At 39.7% G+C, this 19,957-nt stretch overlaps 1 protein-coding gene across 10 annotated transcripts in view; it reads right to left on the minus strand.

Moving 5' to 3' along the window:
* The window catches only part of LOC145414299 (serine/threonine-protein kinase MARK2-like), a 197,145-nt gene that overhangs the window by 8,358 nt on the left and 168,830 nt on the right, over positions 1-19,957 (minus strand). For 7 of the 10 annotated variants that reach the window (XM_080283889.1, XM_080283890.1, XM_080283888.1 and 4 more), the window contains 5 exons: positions 14,007-14,240; positions 13,240-13,408; positions 7,229-7,447; positions 6,377-6,598; positions 4,730-4,762 (listed from right to left, as the gene is read on the minus strand). In XM_080283889.1, the coding sequence (XP_080140015.1) occupies positions 4,730-4,762; positions 6,377-6,598; positions 7,229-7,447; positions 13,240-13,408; positions 14,007-14,240 (877 nt within the window). Of the gene's footprint in view, positions 1-4,729; positions 4,763-6,376; positions 6,599-7,228; positions 7,448-8,673; positions 8,749-13,239; positions 13,409-14,006; positions 14,241-19,957 lie in introns of all 10 variants that reach the window. The other 3 variants (XM_080283896.1, XM_080283916.1, XM_080283908.1) reach the window with 3 other exon arrangements.

Below are 19,957 nucleotides of genomic sequence, written 5' to 3' on the forward strand. Positions count from 1 at the left end.
ATATTTTGCTGCACTCAGGTGACTGCTCTTTCCTCTCTTCCTTCTTTCTTTCCTTCATTCTTTTCTTTCACTTCTGTCTACGATTGACTCTACACTGGGTGACAAGCCAAATGGTTTCCTGTACACCAGGAAGCCATTTATTATCCTGGGTGGTAACCATATAACGTAACTTATGGCACCTGGAGGTTCAGTGGGTAATTAAGGTGCTCCAGTCGGATTGTGCCTATGTAGGTTTATATCTAAGGGGTGGTAGGGGGTTTATTGTTCACGTAATGCCACTCAGGATGAGTGAGGCTAGTCACTCTCGTCTTAAATGTCAAGACTGACATGCCAACCCCTGGGCTCCTACGTTCCTTATGAGGCAAAACGGATTTAGATGATGTATGTAAGATGTATGATTTTCTTTGACAACACGCTTCACATTACCTACTACACATCATCATTTAAGCATTTTCTCCTCCCTACAATTGGAGAATGGTTGGGTCCAGATAGCGAGGGGGAAAAAAAAAAAAAATGGGGCGGGGGAGGGAAGTACAATCTGTCCAATAAAATGGTCCACAACTTCACTCATCATTCAAACCCCTGGAATCCTGCCTCCACCAACTTTGATTAACAGTGCTCCCTCAAAGTCAAATTCTGATAACTTTTACTGTAACTTCTGGGAAAAACAAAGGTAAGATTCAGAATATTTAGGACTGGAGATTATGCTTTAATGCGACTATGCCAAGGGTTTTGTGTATATTAGTATTAACCCACTGACTGCGGCTGTATCATATAGGATATCTGAGTCCAAATGGCTCTCACTGCGGCTGTATCATATGTGATTTCCTGCTTTCAAAAATTCCGTCATCAGAAATGGCACAAAATACATCAGCTAGCACCCTATAGAATATTCCCGTACACAGATTATGCATTTTTACAAGGTGCACAGCTCAGCTCAGTTACCTACAAAATGCCGAAGGTAAAGGTATGAAATAGTCTCCATGTCGCCGCTAGCAGTAGCCCAAGCAAATATTGGATGAAATCTGTGGATGAGTGTAGTAATGATAGTGATTTGTTGTTAGATGATGACAGTGATGGTTCAGATGTTGTTTTACACTTAATCTGATCGCAAGATTGACACTGACGACACAGTGCAACCATAACACATCGTTTGCCTGGCACCACCCCACAGGGAATATTTATTATTTCACGGACCTTTATCAGAGGTTATTTTTTTGTTTGCTATATTGTGTTATATACCATTGAACTCACGATTGTTTTCTCTATCTTTTGACAATATTTTTTTTTTTTCTAATATTTTTCTAAATATCTGAAAACTGCCGCACACGGGATGTACATGTAAACAAACACTGATGCAGCAAATGGGTTAAATACATACTTGATTCTTTAGGCGTGTGTCCCCCATGATAAAACAAACCAAAGAATCATCATCCACTCCTTTTCCAACTTGTTTGGCACACGTGTTGTGTAACAATTCAACCATCCATCCATCATCCAACAATTCAGACAGGAAATTCATCCACCCATCATCCAAGTCACCCCATGAGCAGCGAAGGAGCCCGGTGCTAAGCAAGTTGGTCCTGACATTTAAGATGAGAGTGAAAACCAATGAAAATACCAATGGATCTATCAAAATGGCATAAATTTCCCTCAAAATAATTTATCTTCCACCCTGTTTTACTATGTGGGAAGAGGTACCCTGAACCCGTCACCCCTATAATCTTCTTATTTTCTCCCGACAGAACTGGGCCACCCTCCCATATTAAATACTCAAGTTGTGGTTGCATGAAATTTGATGAGCCATTGTTATGAAGTAGGAATGAGTCTCCTTGGTTGCTTGTCAAATTGACTGTCCAACTTGACTACATATGGTGGTTGAAAAGGGTTAGGAATCTATGTCAGCTTTGAACATATATGCTATAATGCTCTCACCAATGCCACCACCAAAAAATCCCTTACTAACCTTGACATTATTTTCCAATTTCATCTTCTAGGACTCCACCAGCATCACATGAAACTTAAAACATTATCTAACACATCATATGTCAACAAAAGTAAACACAAATTGGGCATTAGAGAGTGGGCATAAAGAAAGTTGAGGATCCAGGTCCGTGAGTATACACATCAACTCTTTATGACAATATACAGTACTGTGATCATAAAGTGACAAAGATCATGAACCCCTTTCAGCTCTGTTGATGACAAAGGGTTGATTTAACTAATAACCAAGGAGGCTCATTCCTACTTCATAATTAAGCCTCATTAAATTTCACGCAACCATGACATAAGTTGTGGGAGTGGCACCTTTCAAGCCAAATTCACTAAAGCATACATTGAGGGGCTGTCTGGCATATGGGAACCAGCAGTGTATGTCTGTAAATGCATGCTGGATCCCTGTTTATTGAGGGTATTCATCACATTAGCTCCTTGTGTCTGCATTATCATTTTAAACTGTGCAATCTTTACAGATTATGCATTCATTGTAGAAAACCAGACGAATTAGGCATAAACTTTTTGAGAATTATGAGGAAAAAAATTTCGTACAAGTAACTACTATTAACTTCTCTGACTAATGAATTCTGTGAAAAACAGTGTGCTTTGATGGTGAGGCCCAAACCGACATCCTCTAATAAAGTATGAAAAAAAAACTGTGCTTTCATGGTGAAGCCCAAAACTCATCTCTCTCCATCTTCAATGCTGAGGTATAATAAGGGTTTAATGCAAGAACATAATACTAGACATGATGATGTGCTATGGGAAAAATGTAGAGCCACAGTACTGTCATATTCTGCCACTGAGCTATGGGAAATATGCTGTGAAAGGACAAACACTTGGGCCAAGTTAAAAAGGAGGAAGTACAATGCAAATCTGCACTGGTGTAGAGTGGTGTGGGGGTTGTCATGCAAGCACACTCATGGTTGTGCTGCTGTTCGAGCGTGTTGTGGTAATGGTAGTGCGCCTGTGCCACACCAGTTCCTCGGTAAAATGCACACTAAGCTTAAAAAATACATTAAGTACAGTACAGTATATACTTTACATAAAGAAGCAGTAGTACTTTGCTTCCTTTTTTCTCCTTGTGACTGTGTTCTCCCCTCCCCCCCTTTTTTTTTTACCCAATAATTGTTTCCAGGTGTTATATGTTTTTGTGATCTTTATATTTTCTATCCTCCTTTTGCTATTTTCATTATTTTTATATCAACAGCATTCCAGGTACTGCACTTGGAGTGAGCACTGTATAACAAAGGTGTGGAAAAAAAAAAAAGTGTGTGGCAGAAACTATGCTACACAACCAATCCCTCAACATTCATCATCATCAACCTCACCACTCATGCCTGTAAAATTAGTTGGTCAGAGATAAGCAGAAGAAATATACTACAATGCAGCTCATACATCATACCATTACCAATGTATCTCAACTATTCTGTTATAACAAATACAATGCAATCCTAATAGTATAACTTGCATGGGAAAAAAAAAGTATAAAAAATCAGAAGTGTTCCAACACCTACCCTGTTTGAAAGTACAATAAAGACAGCTGCACAAAACTCAACTCTAACATGATGTTACCATAACATACGCAATCATCAGTATCATGGCCCACACTTACCAGGGATACAACTCACATACAGCCAGCTAACTGTCAAACTCTACACACTTACCAACTATCACCAGCTAACACACTATCTTATTTAAAAAAAAAAAAAAAAAAAAAAAGTCATGCACAAAATGCTTACAAGATCATCTGGTAGTGGTGTAGTCAGATGCCTGGCCACCCCAAGTTTCCAGGAAATACTTCATCCCACAATTAGGCTTGGCAATCCCATTCTTGGACACTAAACTTCTGTATCTGGCTAAAACTTGTGAATGTTTAGTCTTCATGGACTAAGAGTGTGAATGTCAGAATTCTCTCTCCCTCCTCCCAATGCCCTCAGAAATATAAGGGTCGTTGTTCTAATGGGCTTTGGTGACTCAGCAATGTCTCTTCCTCAGCCACATAATTAGCATGCACCTCAACATTCCCCTTGTACAGTTTGTTAATGATTCAAAGTGCACTGATATCAGATATGGATTGCATACCAGAGAAGTAAGTGGACAATGAAATATTTATCACTAAGGATAAGGCACTACAGTCTCCCAGAAAAACACGAAAAACCAAACTATACTGTAGTTGTAAATTCCACGATAACCCTAACTGAACAAAACCTACAACTGTTCATTCCTGTCAGTATTTAAGAAGCCAGGCAACGAAACACCATAGGATCCTAACAGTAATAATGTGTAAGTCCAGACCCCAATTTCAGGCAGTGGTGGTTCATTGGATAGCAAGCCAGGGATGTTCTAAAGGTCATGAATTTTACCTTTATATAGTATTACCGGAAACTCAACAAGTACTCCTCATTTAAAGTTTAACATTAACTTCTTTCATTATTTTACTGATTCCTGATTTTTTCACTGAACATGATTAATTACATTACTATGAAATTATTTAATTATTATTATAAATATTTCAAATTCGCTTATTTTATACAAATCTTGTATCACAAGCCACATTTAAGCCATCATTTAAATGTTCTTGTTTCCAACAGTATTTTCTAAGCCATCATTAAACATCAAGTAAGGAGTGCCTGTCATCCCATATGAGCTATCCCCACTATTAATGTCTCCCAAAGGAGACAATAGGTGTGGTGAGGAGGGACACACGGAGGCTCAGCTACCAACAACGTACCTAGCAGCTTGCCTAGGTGGCGTTTCCAGGGGGCTGAAAGTTGAAACAAAGCGAAAAATCAAACAAACATGCAGAAACTCGCTCTAAGACGCTTAAATACAAATACTGTAACAACAACAAAGCTCACTGGAATAATGAAAAATAAAAGTTTATAACAAAAAGATGATACAGTACACTTTTCTAAGTAAGTTTCCTAATTGCCATGAATATTTTTTAGTTATACTTCATAACAGCCTTATCAATACCAACTATTATGAATTCAATTTAATGATTTGGAAATTGCTTGAATATCATGCTGAACGGAAAATGTCAATAAAACCATATAAAATTCACATAAAATAATAGGTTATTCATGTCCCTTAAAATGTTACACAGGAAACCAAAAGTGATCCCACCACACTATAAAGAAGGAAGGTCATATTCTCACTGGTTCAGGACGCTTTCTACCACTTCTCCCTTATCAGTTTCTATCTACACAGGGCACATTAATATTCCCCCCTATGATATTTATATAAACTATGTCTCCATAAACAAGACCATTGTTGTTCTAGCCACACTGTTCACCTAGATGAGAACCCAATGAACTAAGGCTGAAGTTGCCCTTCTGTGGTCCACCATTCTCGTTTCTGAGGACGAGGTGGGAGGTGAGGGACATTTATATACAAACATAAGTTATATCAGTGCCACCATGTGAAGGTGTCACTTTTCAGCACCAATGATATAAATAACGTACAAGAGTACATTACTGTACACTACGTAATATGAACAGATAAGGAAGACGTGCCAGACAACCTCCTACGTACATGACAATACATCCTTGAGAGTGGTGGGGAGACAGAGGCCTGTACCATGGCCTGTACACTCACTCCCTCATTAACACTGATTGCCATGCAATATCTGTATTCCAGCCAGCTTTCAAGGTATCAGATAGCAGCATAAATAAAATCGATTACTAAGTAACTTTAATAACTTCAGAAAAATAAAGCTAAATAATTACTTGCATAAAACTGATAAGTGCATACTTCCACATTTACTTCCAAATATAAAAATAGAACAGTAATATTAAAAACAGCCCAAATGCTGTACCTATGTTAAGGCATTTGCATGAGCTGCCAGTTAACAAATATCTACTAAAACAAAAGAGAATACTAATAAAAAACTAAGCTGTATATTACCCCTTAAGTATGGGGACACAAACTACTCTTTACAGTATATCAAATGAACAAATGCGGTAAACCCTCCATTAACTAAAACTTACAAGTACATCAACATTCCAATGACTAAAAGATTTCCGGAGACATACCAACAAGTTCTATCCCATGACACTTGTTTTGACCATTTAACTCTTCAAGATGATAACATCTATTACAAAAAGTTCTTGCAACCTCCATACAATTTATATTCAGCTTGAATATCCCATGTAGTGAAGGAGTTAGTTAAAGCAATACCAGACTCCTCCAGTCTGCAAAACTATTCCTATGCTTAGTAAAATCATGTGGTGACTGCAAGAATTAAACACAAGATGTCATCATACTGAAGGAATTAATATATTATAATGATTTACAGTATAACCCGAGCTAACGGAGGGATCACTGCATAAAGCATTGAAATCAAGCAGAGGCCTCAATGGCTTGCTCCACCACTCACCGTTTAGAGAACTTGGAGGAGAGCTTGGAGAAAAAGCTTGTCCTGCTGGCTGAGGAAAGAACACTGGTGTCCTGGGTGGCAAAGGGACCTCCCCCGACGCCCCCGTACGTGTTATTGTTCCGCCGATTCTGTCCGCTGTGGAACGTTGATCGGCTAGTGTGGTTGCGGGGGAAGGGGTTGCGGTTGGTGGAGACAGGGGAAACAGGGGTTTTGTTCGACGAGCTGTAAGGGTTGTGGAGGACAGGTAAGCAAACGGTGCAGGCTATCAGTAACCAAACTTGGTAAATGTTAGTTCAAAACATCATGTTATTGTTAACAAAATAAACAAAAGTGACACACAATGAATGAAAAGAGTTAATCACTGTCAATCTATTTTTCAAAATCTGACGTATTTCACACACTGACCATTAAAAAGAGAGAGAGCGAAATAGAATGAGAGGAAGAAAAAAAAGGTTATATAACACTGTGTCAACACTGTATTCGAATCCACAATATTCAACTAACTAAGTACTGTACATCTAGCAATACCAGTGCACACTACCTAAGCGTCATTCTCTTACGGTCCTCCCTAAGTCTGGAAGCAACAAGTCTACAATAAAGGTCATGCAAAAATGAAATGAAGGTTCGTCACACCACCCTTTAGCGATACAAGTGTAGGTAGGTGACCCCACCGAGTGTGTAGATGTATGGTGTGTGGCTGAGCTATGCCCGGACACAAAAAGCCACCATGCAATGCTCAGACAGGACAGGCAGGAAGAATGTGGGCAGTGGGGGGGTGCGGGTGTGGGACGGAGAGGGAGGAGGCAGGCAGAGAAGCAACGAGGTGTGTGCGCCCACACTGAGACATACTACCTTGACCGTAAAGGATCTAGGGGGTGGTCTATGGGCGAGAGATCCACTCGGCCTGGACCAGCACCCGTGCCCGCAGAAATGGACGCTGACTTGAAATGACCTTTTGCAGGTCGAGAGTTAGTGGTTGCCGAGGGGTGGCCATGGGACAGGGAGTCCACCGGGGCCCCCACCGCACAGGAGGCAGGGGCCCCAGGGAGCAGTGGTACCGCAGCCACGCCACTGTGGTCACAAGACAACCAGAGTTATCACAGGCCACATACACGCACACACACACACACAGGCCATCACTCACCCCCTTCTCAGCCACAGACTATGTCATTCTCCCTTTAGGGAGCGGTGCTACAAATGTAAAGCAAGAGCTGTAGTGACAGCTACATCACTCAATCCCTTACAGGTAAACTATGGATATAGCAATAAGAAACCCCTTATGAAGCTTACGGTGTATAAACAATGGCTCAACGAGAAGGTGGCCGTGACCGAGATGTCATGCACAGGAGCTGCCACAGTCTAGGGGGAGGCCCAAGAGTCAGCACAGGACAAACAGGTGCAGTGAAAGGGCTCAACTGTTATCAGCAGCAACAGCACTACAAGCAGTACTTGCACGAGCAGCAGAAGCAGTCTGCTACACCAAGCACTCTACCACTTGCTTTAGCTGGATCAACACAGGAGTCGGACAGCCTATGTACTGTCCAGTGTCCTACAATCTACCTGCTAACTTGTCTCGAGTTGTTCGTGGGTCCCGTGTGTACAGTATAATGTGCTGTTTTCAAATTCAGTGTTTTGGTTTGCAATGCAACATTATGCACTTTCACAATTACTCATACAGACTGCCACTGAATTTGCTGCAGGGTAAACAAACCACAGTATATATATCAAAAGAGCAAACCATAAGCTGAATTTTTGCTGTTTATCTGAGGGTGGGTGGCGCTAAGTGTTAGCATAAGGAAGTTATGTACTGTATAAGGTTTTTATTATTCATTTCTGCAGTACATCATACAATTTGTGCACGAATGTTAGGACAACATAATGACATTACACGAGCTATGGTTCACACAAAGGCAGACTTAGGAGAATGAAGGGGGAGATCAAGTATAAGTATAGCCATTCAACAGTCAAGACATACACTTCCCAGGATGAGAGTCTGACCAAATGAACAACTGGGGATCTTATAAGAGCAGGGTTTAAGGAAGAGGCAGCCACTTCAATAAAACATACGTGGAACTTTGTACTGCACCATTCAATTTGTTCTTATCACCATTAGTAACAGAGCGACTGACAGCATCAAGACAGAGCTATTAGGAGTAAAGGGATCTGAGTCCATTCAAAGGGTTTGTACTACTAATATATGCATATCAAAAACAAAATAAAAAAACTGAATGGTGCCAGGGACTCTTTTTTTTTTTTTTTTTTTTTTGACGGCACACGGACACAAGCGCATTACTCACCCTCGGATAAAACCACTCAGAGTTTTGCAGGCCAGTCTGGCAGGAAAGAACGAGCGCCTAACGGGAATGTGGACACTGACAGACAAGAACAAGACAAACACACGGGGGTCAGGTCGTTTGTTTTCCGTCTCTCTGGTGTTAGTCAGTTGTAAAACTTTCACCACCAATGACTACATGGGGGCCTCCTCCTCCTCCTCCTCCTCCAATCAGGTCTCATTCATTTTAAATTTTGATTATGAGAAAATATTACAAAGATAGTTAATAGTAAACAGGTCAGTTTACTCCCAGAGACTTATTCAAGAATGATTTAGAGCCAATTAAAAGCTAGGACCTCCACCACAAAGCCATATCAAGCCAATCTTCTTTTTGTGAGTGAATAGATGTTAGACTGCAAGTAAATCCACAACCCATGTTAGTAACAAACATTCTAAACTACTGCACACAAAAAGGCAGTGAGTCCCCCTGCGGCCAGTAAGGGAAGGAGTGAGTGAGTTGTCGTGCACTTACGGGGAACGTACAAGGCAACTTCGGGGGATGTTTTGCAGAGGAGGATAAATTTAATCATTAGGATAACAGAGTTTGCTAATTTCACTAACAAAATGTATAGCTGCCTTTAGTCCAAAAGAAGAGCTTCCTGAACTAAACCCTGGCAAAATATGAGAAATTTCTCTCCTCATTGCCAAGAGACCACAGTAGCAACATCCATCCATCCATCAATGTAGGCAAACAGTATCCAGTGCTGCCAACATTAGAAGTGCCATGAATTTGGGGATGCCTTGATGTTATTATTACTATTATTTTTTAAGTTTTTTGCTGCTACCACATGATCTTACTCTAATAGGCCTCCTGTACTGATGGGGTTTATTAAAGCTACATCCAACCTCTCCAGTTCAAAAATTGTATCTGAGGCTGAATAAATTTACTACAAGATGGAAAGAACACAATAAAAATGACATCCCCAAGCTCAATGGGTTAATGCCATACTAAACCCAGACTACTTGCTGATGGTCAGTATTTAAGCTGGAACTGGCAATGGAAATTAGTTGCTGGTTAAACAGTATTACAGAATACGCCAAGTCCCGCATAAAGGAGATTAAAGCCTACCACTGGCTGCTGAACTAGTTACACCCCAAACGGTCATGAAGCATGGTCAGAATTTGGTAATTTCCATGTATCTGGTTAAGTTCTTTTATTATTTGAAGATTTTTTTAACAAGTTTTTATGAGTAATATTTTAGCTTGAAGGGATGGCATGCAGGCTGTCAATTACACATCAACTGGATGAGCATGAGCATATTGTTGTCCACTGCCTATTATCTTTGCTGTATGTTAATACAAAGGTACTGAGAGATGCACAAAAATATATCTTTCTAGTGTGTAACATTCAGATTTTTTTTTTTTCTTTGGCATATTTGACGGTGATAGAAAAAATGCATATGATATACGTAAGTTCCTATAAACCTCTCAATACCTTTAAACTTAAGCCGTGGCAAGAGTAGGAAGGCTACATGTTTAGCCCATGTTGGTTATTTTTGATATGATCAAAGCATTAGAATTATATTATTAGATTTCCAGTGTGAACCACCTTAAAATACAGTAACAAATTTAAAACATGCATAAATTTGGAGAACAAAAATAAAAACTCCCAAATCTTAGCAGTCAACCCACAATTATTGGGATGATTTAGTTCTGCAGCCAATCACAGGCATTCCAAATCTCCAGACTGGCCAGATGGATGGAAATACTACATATTCAGTAGTGTCATATTCATTGCCATGGTTATCTCATCGGTATCGACAGAATTACTTACTTATAAACCAGCAAACACAAGTCCCATGTTGAAAGCAAAGGTAGTTAATCTCTACCAACACAGAAAAAAGTGTGAAAACCAAATCCTACCACTGGTTAAGCTTATATGAATATGATACTCAAGATCACATCCTATATACCATAAGGAAGTAACAGAGCAAAACTGTGGATCTCTCCCTTTGATTAGTTCACTGTATTCATGCATTAAGTCCTGAAAACCAGCCTTAGTTACTGGATGTTTTGATACAGTATAAAGAAGCAATATTCGAGATCCAAACTGAGTGGCCATCAGACTTTTTTATTTATTTTTTTTTTTTTAACCCCTTCAATCTGACAAAGTATTTTCTATTATATTTGTGCTACATCCAGGCAATTTTATTCTGCTTAGGGAGAGATATCAAGTTGTGTTGGGGTAATGGAGGCTGTTTCTCACCCCACACAAAATTGCCTGGAAGTAGCAAGAACTGGCTAGAAATGTATATCAATGGATTCAAGGGGTTAATATCAACTACAATACTCTGGTCAAGGAAAAATGTATATAACCAATTTAACAACTTTTATGGCTAAGGAGCTTGGAGAGTGGGAAAACCAATCCAAACAGCTGAAGTGGGGCAGGGGATACCACTCTTACTGAGCTCTGGCAACTGTTTTTCTCAGGGCCGTATTCTAAGTGGCACAGAATGGTTCTTAGCTCCTGTTCCTCAGCTATATATTTTACACATTACACCTTAACATTCTCTCATAGGCTATTATGTCATTTACCCCTTCACTGATGAATATTTCTTGTTTTTTTATATTTTCAATCTCATTTTTGCTACTTTCAAATTATTTTATTCAGCTTAGAAAAGATTTCTTGCACTGAAGGGCTTAATGTGGGGTGTATTCCCTAAGCTGAATAAAATCGTCTGGAAGGAGCAAGACTTAACTAAAACTGACCACCAGACTGAAAGACTTAATACAGACATAGTCTGCATCAATACCATACACAAAGATACGAAGGTGTAATGTTCAGAATAATTTTGCTAAGGAAGAGGAGTCACAAAATCTCCGAACTCATTAAATTACAGCCTTCAGGTTTGTGAAATATATAATATAAGGGAGGTGTTAGTAATAGGAGCACACTGTCTCTTCTCCACTCTGCCTCATTCTCTGCAACTTTTGAGGACAATTAAAATGAAAATTAAGTATCTGACACATCAAAAACTTCTACAAATAAAAAAAAAAGTAATTATGAGAATGCATTACGTACATCCAAATTTTTCAAAATATCAAATATAAATACTACTTCCTCAATAACCCTTCACCTAAAAGCATTTGTTCATTTCCACATGTCAAAGCTGCTGATGCAGTGAGGTGAGGCAAAGTATGTCTAAGTGTGAATAGCAGGGAGGGTGAGTGGGTGGGCTGATTAGTATTCTGGTAGTCTTTTTGAGGTTGGGGGGGATGGGGTGGGATCACAAACTGTACTCACTCCTGAACCGTGGGCACTAAGGCTTCACTACACACGTTACTCTCCCCCTCTGAGCCCCTACAGGTACAAGGAACAAAACTGAACAGCTATTTCTCATCCTTGTGGGTGGCTAGTCAACTACATAAGGTCCTAATATCTATTACTGTATTTTCTTACTATAAATCTTACGATCCTCTTAAGCAGGGGGGAAAAAATCAAGTAACCCTTTCCAAAATGTCCAAGATTTCAAAACTGTCATTAACAAGGTGGCATCTAAAAAAAGCTGTGAGTGGTATCAAGTCATTCAGATACAATAATTATATCTAAATGCATCAATACATATAAAAATATCATATTACCAAAATGTGAGATGTGCCAGTAAAATTGAATTAAAACTGCATGACAAATGGTGAGACTAAAGCCTGGTCAACAGTGAGGACTGACTGTGACACACACAGGATAAAATTAACCTGAAAAATAGATATGCTGTCACCTGTGAAAATTTCTTAACTTGCTATGTTGAGCACAAACTTTATAAGTTCTTAACAGAAATATATCATTAGCATACAAGAGAACATAGTCATAATTTTTAAAAAAATGCAGCTACATTGAAATGCTTATGATGTTAGTAATTAAGGCAATGAAGCATTACTGTTATCAGCTGAAATATTAATTTTCAGGAGAAACATAATTGTCATCCTGATGTTTAAATGTGGACCTAAGAGCTGAGCCATTACTTTACGAGGTGGGGCTGAGCCAAAGGGTGAGGGAGCAGTGATGGGTGATGACACAAAAGAACCTAAAGAACCTTGACATTACTTTAGGTTGGACTAAACCAAGGGGGGAGGGAGCGGACATGCACCACCCGTGGCAAAGAAAAAGGATTCCAAGCAGAGGCAGTAAGTCACTAACAACACAGTGATTGATGCTCCTCACACAAGCCTTGTTTTTGGTTGGCTCCTAAACACCACAGAAAGAATTTCACAACTGACAGCAGGCTGGCATCACAAGACAGGTACAGTGTCAAGCTGGTTGTTTCTCATGTCAGAGGCAATGGTGCGGTGGAACCAAACATCCCCACTAGAGACCAGGACAGTAACATTCAAAGTTGATAAAATATAATAGTGAGTCCCATTTTGGTGTCTCAATTTTACCAAGTGTACTTATTCAGTACCGTATTCTACTGTGGTGATTCTTCTTGAAATATCTTTTAAGCCAATTCACAGTGCACTGCCCATTTACATCAAATGGTACCCAAAGGGACCCACCAATCTTACCATATATAAGCACAACACTAACACTTCATACCTGGCGGAATCTGGAACGTTTGTGATATTTGTCTTTTCCGTGGATGAGGCTTTACTCGGGTCATACGTGATGGTGGAGCGGCGGCCGGAGCTGCTTATTCTAGTGGTCATCGTGTTGCTCTTCTGTGAGCGGGATTTACCAACACCAGGGCTTGTCGCCGCTCCTGCACCTGCAACATATCATAACCAAGATCACCACAACAGTTATGCCAATAAGTCCGATAGAGAGTCAAAGACCCCACTGTGTTTGTGGTAGAATGCAAGCCATAGCTCAGGCCATGCCAAAACTGCAATTACAGTTTGTGCACTGGGTAGATTCCTATGGCTGGTGACTGCACATTCAAAGGGTCTGAGAAGAGACTGATTAGACGGAAGGTGAGTTAGGGAAGTGATTAGGGGATCAGGGTTAAGGAGGTGGGTATGGGGGAAGACGGTTTGGGAGGGGATGGGTTATGGAGTAAGAGGTTATCTTATGATATTTATATCACTGAATTTATTGGTCTGTAGTCAGATGACATACCTAAGCTTGGATATACAGTTATATTTAAACATTTCAGTTCCCATTCAATAATGTGGGTTACAATCCTACGTACATGCTGATACGCATGCTGTACATGTTGAGTTAAAGAATACTGCAATCTCTGTAGATTTGACAGTGTGAAGGAATATGACTACAAAACAAACAACTGTTAGAGGTTGTGCAATTATGAAGCAAAGTAAACACACATTTGGGGAAATAGATAAGGAAAACAAAATGGCAATTAGCACCTGCAGTCTTGACTGTGCCACCAGATGGGTCGAGTGCTGTGATGTTTTGGTTCTTGAGCACGGCTGAGCGGGAGCCAGAAGTGGATGTGGAGGATGTGGTGGGTGCTGCTCCTTGGGCTAGGCGGGCAGTGTTCTCTCGCATGGTGGCCGGGTCCACCGTGTGTTGTCGTCGGAAGCTATTGCTTGCCGCGTGGTTCTGGGCATTGGCCGACACTGGTGTAGTTCCTCCTCCGCCTGCCATGCCAATAAGGAGTCAGGTGATGTCCTACCCTAGCCTCGGTAATTTAATCCCTTCAGTACAATGACATATATATATACTGTACAGAAACTTTTGCTACTACCTCCAGATGATTTTATTCATTTGGGATACTTTTTCTTGCCATTTCCAATTTTATTCACTCCGAGTCAAACTTTTTTGAAGTTGAGGGTTTTTATGTATAAAGTCTTCAATAACTCTGCTACCACAGCTCTTTCTTAACTGGAATAAAACTGTCCAACAGCAGAGACAAAATAACAGTCACTGGACTGAAAGGGTTAAACAATTAAATACAAAATCTTTGCTATTACAATATCCAAGCAATGTCTAAACCAAACAGAAACCTCTACCTTACACAACTGCCCTGTCTAAATCAAACTAAAACTTATAGCATACACAACTGCCCTCTAACCTTTGAAAATTAAAATTATTAATCAACTCTAATCTATTTTATTGTAAACCAGGTTGCCTGTGCTATAACTACTTGATAACTTACCCATTTAACTTGGCTTCAAAACTGTGCCAGCCTACCTTGATCCTTACTTTCCAACCTACCTTTTACAAAGTAATATTAAACCTGGTATATCTACAAAGTTTTCTATTACATCTGATTTCACATCTACTTGTCACTGCAGTGAAAGCTCGATTATCCGTGTTCGGAATATCTGGATTACGGCATATCCAGGCCGTGACTGAATGATACAGTGGTACAGTAATACATAAAATTATCCATACGACAGCTCCCGCTTAAACAGTGAGCGTTCGGTTGCTAGCAAGCCACGACCCACTCACGTGGGTGGTGGGGTGGAGTTTGGTGAGGCAATGGATAAGGAATGGAAGCCACCGCCAAAGAGATGCTCTTGTTTGCTCTTTTGCTAAACATACGCTTTAAGCAGAAGAAGCACCTTACCAAATCAGTTCTTCTTCCTCCTGACAGCCTGTTATGTATTTCTGATTATTTCTGGGGTGGTAAATATTGTAAATGTTTCTCTGTTAACTCTGTCTGCCTGTTGTTTTTAGCTATTCCACTGTGACAACTCTCATTTGCTTCGTCAGCATAATGGCAGAAGGGACTGTCCCAACATAAGTGTTTAACTAAACTTAACCTAACCTAGCTTAACTGTACCTAATAATTTAACCTAACCAAACATTCAGTTGGGAAACTGGGATATGAAATCCCCCTTTGAGCAGAGTACACTGAGTAGGTTTCTTCTACTGCGCCGGAAACAAACTATCGTAGGTACAGCTTAAGGGATGTGAAGATAATACAGGCAGACCCTGAGATACAATACCCCAATGGGGATAGAAATACCACCCTACCCAGCCAAACCCCTGTATAACGATAGCTTTTGTTTTTTTAGACCAATTTTGATTATATTTTATACTTAAATTTTGTCCTTAGGTTAAATTTTGTTTGTGTTTAGGATGATATTTTAGACTTGGATTAATGTGTTTTAGTCATGGGTGGGGTGACCATTGTCATGTTGGGGTACAGTTTACTAAGTCTGATTTTTTCCCAGACTTATTTGTGATGATGTTCAGGGTTTTTTTGGGGTTTAGGCTAGTTATAAACTACTTTTAGCTTAGTTTAGCTTGTTTTAATGCTATTTGGGAGTTTAGGTCAGCTAACAACTTGTTTTTGGACTCATTTGGGTGGGTTTAAGACTTGGTTGGGGGGGAAACCAAAGGCTCAAAAATGCATCCCTATACTTTATATGTTAAATCTACCCCGAGATACGATACCCCGCCTAACAATGGATTTTTTCTTAACCAACTGCATCATTAAAGCAGGGTATGCCAGTAATGGGGGAAATTTTTCAGCAAAGAAAAGGTAATTTACTACCCTAAAAATAGTAAAATATGTAAAACAAACTACAGAAATATGAACTTAAATAGTAAGGTCTTTCTGCTGCTTATAGTTAAGCATACATTTACTGCTCATTCTTTCGTTCGTTCATGTGTGTACAGCAATCACTCGTGTACCGTATCCAAATTAACTGGGCCAAAAGAGGGCAGGAAAATGCAAAAAATTCTGATCATGACAAATACCTGTACAGTATTTTAGGCATACAATTGTCTGTACAGTATAAGTGCATTACATTATTCACCAATTTACAAGCCTGCCTCCTCAATCTCATCCTCACTGTCGTCACCACTCATGAGTACTATGGTTGGATGAGGTGCTGTTGAGGTGGATGGTTGGCTGCAAGATGGTGTAGGTAATGTTACTGGAGTGACTAGCTTGAAGAAGGTGTCGATTGTTGCTCTGATTTCTGATGAACATGTCATGAGGTTCTTGGAGGAAGCTTGAGGCCTTTTGGAAGGGTGGTATAACATTTGGGTGTTCACAGTAATCAATGAGGGTCTCAAAGGCTTTCCTGACTTTCCCAGCCTTAGGCATAGGGATGGCACACTCATCATCATCAACTCTTGCTTCATCAGTGGGATCCAGTAGTTTTCGCAATTTCTGCGCCACACAGTGTTTGATATCCTGATGCAAAATTAACTGAGCACTGATTAAAAGAGAAGAACTTACAAGGCATGTGAATGGCGATGATGCAGAGTGGGTGTCTGTTATTGTTTCAAATTGCTCTGCCACAACACTGGCCACTGCGAGTTTCGCCGGGTGTGCGAAATTAAAATTTCTTTCTTCCATGTTTTTGTTATTTACAGTGCAACCTCACTGTAATGGACTAAATTGGGGTCCAAGCCAGTCTGAAAAAAGTGACATCTGGACCTCCCCCTCCTAACCCGGACTTTTTTCCGATGTAGCAGACATTAGTTTGGATCGCACCAATGGTTTTACACCGTGGCGTTACCAATTGTTTTCACTACCACTGCAGTACTGTACAGTATTATATATTCACTACAATAATCAAAGGATATAATACATTAAGAATCCTGTACTTTACACTGATAAACATGTTTTTTATTTAACTTATTGTGGTGCACACAGCTGAAGTGGTCCACTGGTGGAGATTGTACAGTAGGGGTGATTGTACTGAAGAGGTAAGTGATGCATTTGTTTAACTTAAAGGCAATTATATGAAACCAGCACTGTACTGCAATGTACAGTATTTTAAGGCAAACAATCAGAACTTAATCTGAATCTTAAATTATTCTGTACAGTACTATGCACGTATGACAAAAGGTGTTCCATTAACATTAGCACTTGATATGAATGTAGACCACTTTTCTAATCTTTTAGCACTTAGAAAATACTTTATTGTTACAACTTTTCCCCAAAAGCACAAATGACACTACAGCCGCTCCAGACTGAGGTGAGGCTGTCTGGACTGCTTCTGGGTTTATCAGACTTTTTCCGGTCAGCTCCTTGAGTCTGACAAAAATGAATTCCGGTATAACTGTATTTATTAATTTTGTTAATTATTCAATATGGAGATTCAGAAAATGTTGACGTTACTATAATGCAGGCTCAGATACGCAAAGTGTTTAGTGTATATGTAAAAGAGAGAGTACTGATACAAACAATAATGTATTCCAATAACCCCTTAATAGCTGCTGGCACTTAACAACGCTCTTCCGTACTGGTGTCAATGATGTCGAATGAGCGCGAGCTCTAAAAAACTGCAAACAATTATGGGAAGGGAGTGAAGACCACTGGAATGTTAACACGGCCCAACTCTACCATCCCAAGCAATCAGGCGGGCACTTCACCTCCGATGTTTTCGCCCATTTGTACCATCACCGTAATTTTAAGAATTCTTCCGCGAAATCACAGGATGGGTAAACACACACACACACACACACACACACACACACACACACACATACTGGTACACCAGACGATTCCCTTCGCATCTGTAAGAAAAAGAAATTGATTTTAAAACTGAAAAATGGTCCCAGGGCCGGCCAGGGGAGCACACAAATTTCTGAACCCACAGCCACTGAAGAGTTAATAAATCAATCTATCAGTATTTGTGTTGTTTCTGCTGGATAAATCACAATTTCAGACTATCCAGGCATCCCTTCACACCGTACAGCACAGATAATCGGGCTATCACTGTACCTTGCTTTTTTTTTTTTTTTTTTTTTTTTTTTTTGAGGATAATCCATCTCTTCCTACTTTGGTTCATCTTCTCCCTTCTGAGCTGAGGTTCACTTACCAGTATTCCATTTGTATAAACCTATGCTGCTGCAATCACCGAAACAATAAATCCAATTACTATGCAAACAAAAATCACCACCTTACAATCTCACCATACGCTTAAAATATACCAGTACCGCACTCAATGCTAACTAGACCTAAAAACCTAATCAACTTAATCTAATAAATTTAGTCAACCTGGGAGATTTCAACTTAAATATTAATAAACTGGACTACTTTAAAACTAAAGTACTTATCTAACCTAAATCTACACAGCTTATACCTCACACAAAAGGAAGTCACCCACTAACTCACTCAACTTTATTTCAAAACCATGAGGTTGTTCAGGGTAAGCTACACAAGACTACAGACAATTTCACGAATGGAGACACAGTGGGACCACAACATCCCACCACAAAGGGTCCTTCAAACAATACTGTACAGCCTAGCTAGGAGATGAGTTATTTGGAGTGTTTGTGGGTGTTGGTGTCACTGAAATTTCAAATGTGGTTCCTGTTATTAATGTTAAAGTATTATTAATGATTTTTTGGGTTCAGTTCACCAAGAGTAGTGTCTAACTGGAGGTGTAATAATTCATCATCATCAATCATCATCATCATATCAATTTTTTTTATGTGACCATTAGGAGGAATAATAACTGGAATAAGTGTTGCTTTTCTCTCTCTCTCTCGTGTGTGTGTGTGTGTGTGTGTGTGTGTGTGTGTGTGTGTGTGTGTGTGTGTGTGTGTGTGTGTGTGTGTGGAGGATTACACATGTATATGTGCATGTGTGTGTGTCAGGAGGAGAAGGGGACCGATACCCAATAAAATTTGCTATACAGTACGGTACAGTACCGGTACTTGCTTTTCATTCTCCCAAACTACAGTACTTTCCTAATTAAATGAAAAAAAATATATATATATGTATATATCACCCACACCCGAGTTTCCTTAGCAACTAAATAGAGAAGGGGGTGGATGCTACACACACCCGAGTTTCCTTAGCAACTAAAAAGAGAAGGGGGTGGATGCTACAAACTTCTCTTTATATCTCAAAACACCAGACAAGTTTCGGTAGCCTCTCCTCCTCTAAGTATAAACAGTGAGATAATGGAGTTTTGATGTGTAGGAACATTCAGAACTTTCCAAAACAATGGATGGCTCTGACAAGGACCTGAGGTGTTGGGCTGTAGATGGTGATTCTGTGTACAATGTGATTTCAAGATGACACCAGAAGGTGCCCTAAACTCCTAACCCACCTCTATGCTGCAATATATAATGTTTAGAACATAATAAATAGAACAACTGCACGTTACACACGTGTCTCATTTGCAAGAATTACTAGCTTGTATAACATACATAAAATTATATTTACAACTTCAAATTTTAATCTATGTATGCAAATACCAAATTAGTTATGTATGAATTTCACTGTCATTTCTACACATATATTATGTACAATGTATTTATCTGGCTAACATTAAAGGAGTCAAAACAACGGACATCGTGGCTCAGGTGATGAAATTAACACAAGCAAGCAGCAACATCTGGTGCGGGATATTCCAACATTTAGACAGTGCATTCCACC

The sequence above is a fragment of the Coenobita brevimanus genome, chromosome 13 (genome assembly GCF_032717465.1).
Source record: "Coenobita brevimanus isolate Jiangsu-jjx chromosome 13, ASM3271746v2, whole genome shotgun sequence".
Classification (NCBI taxonomy): domain Eukaryota; kingdom Metazoa; phylum Arthropoda; class Malacostraca; order Decapoda; family Coenobitidae; genus Coenobita; species Coenobita brevimanus.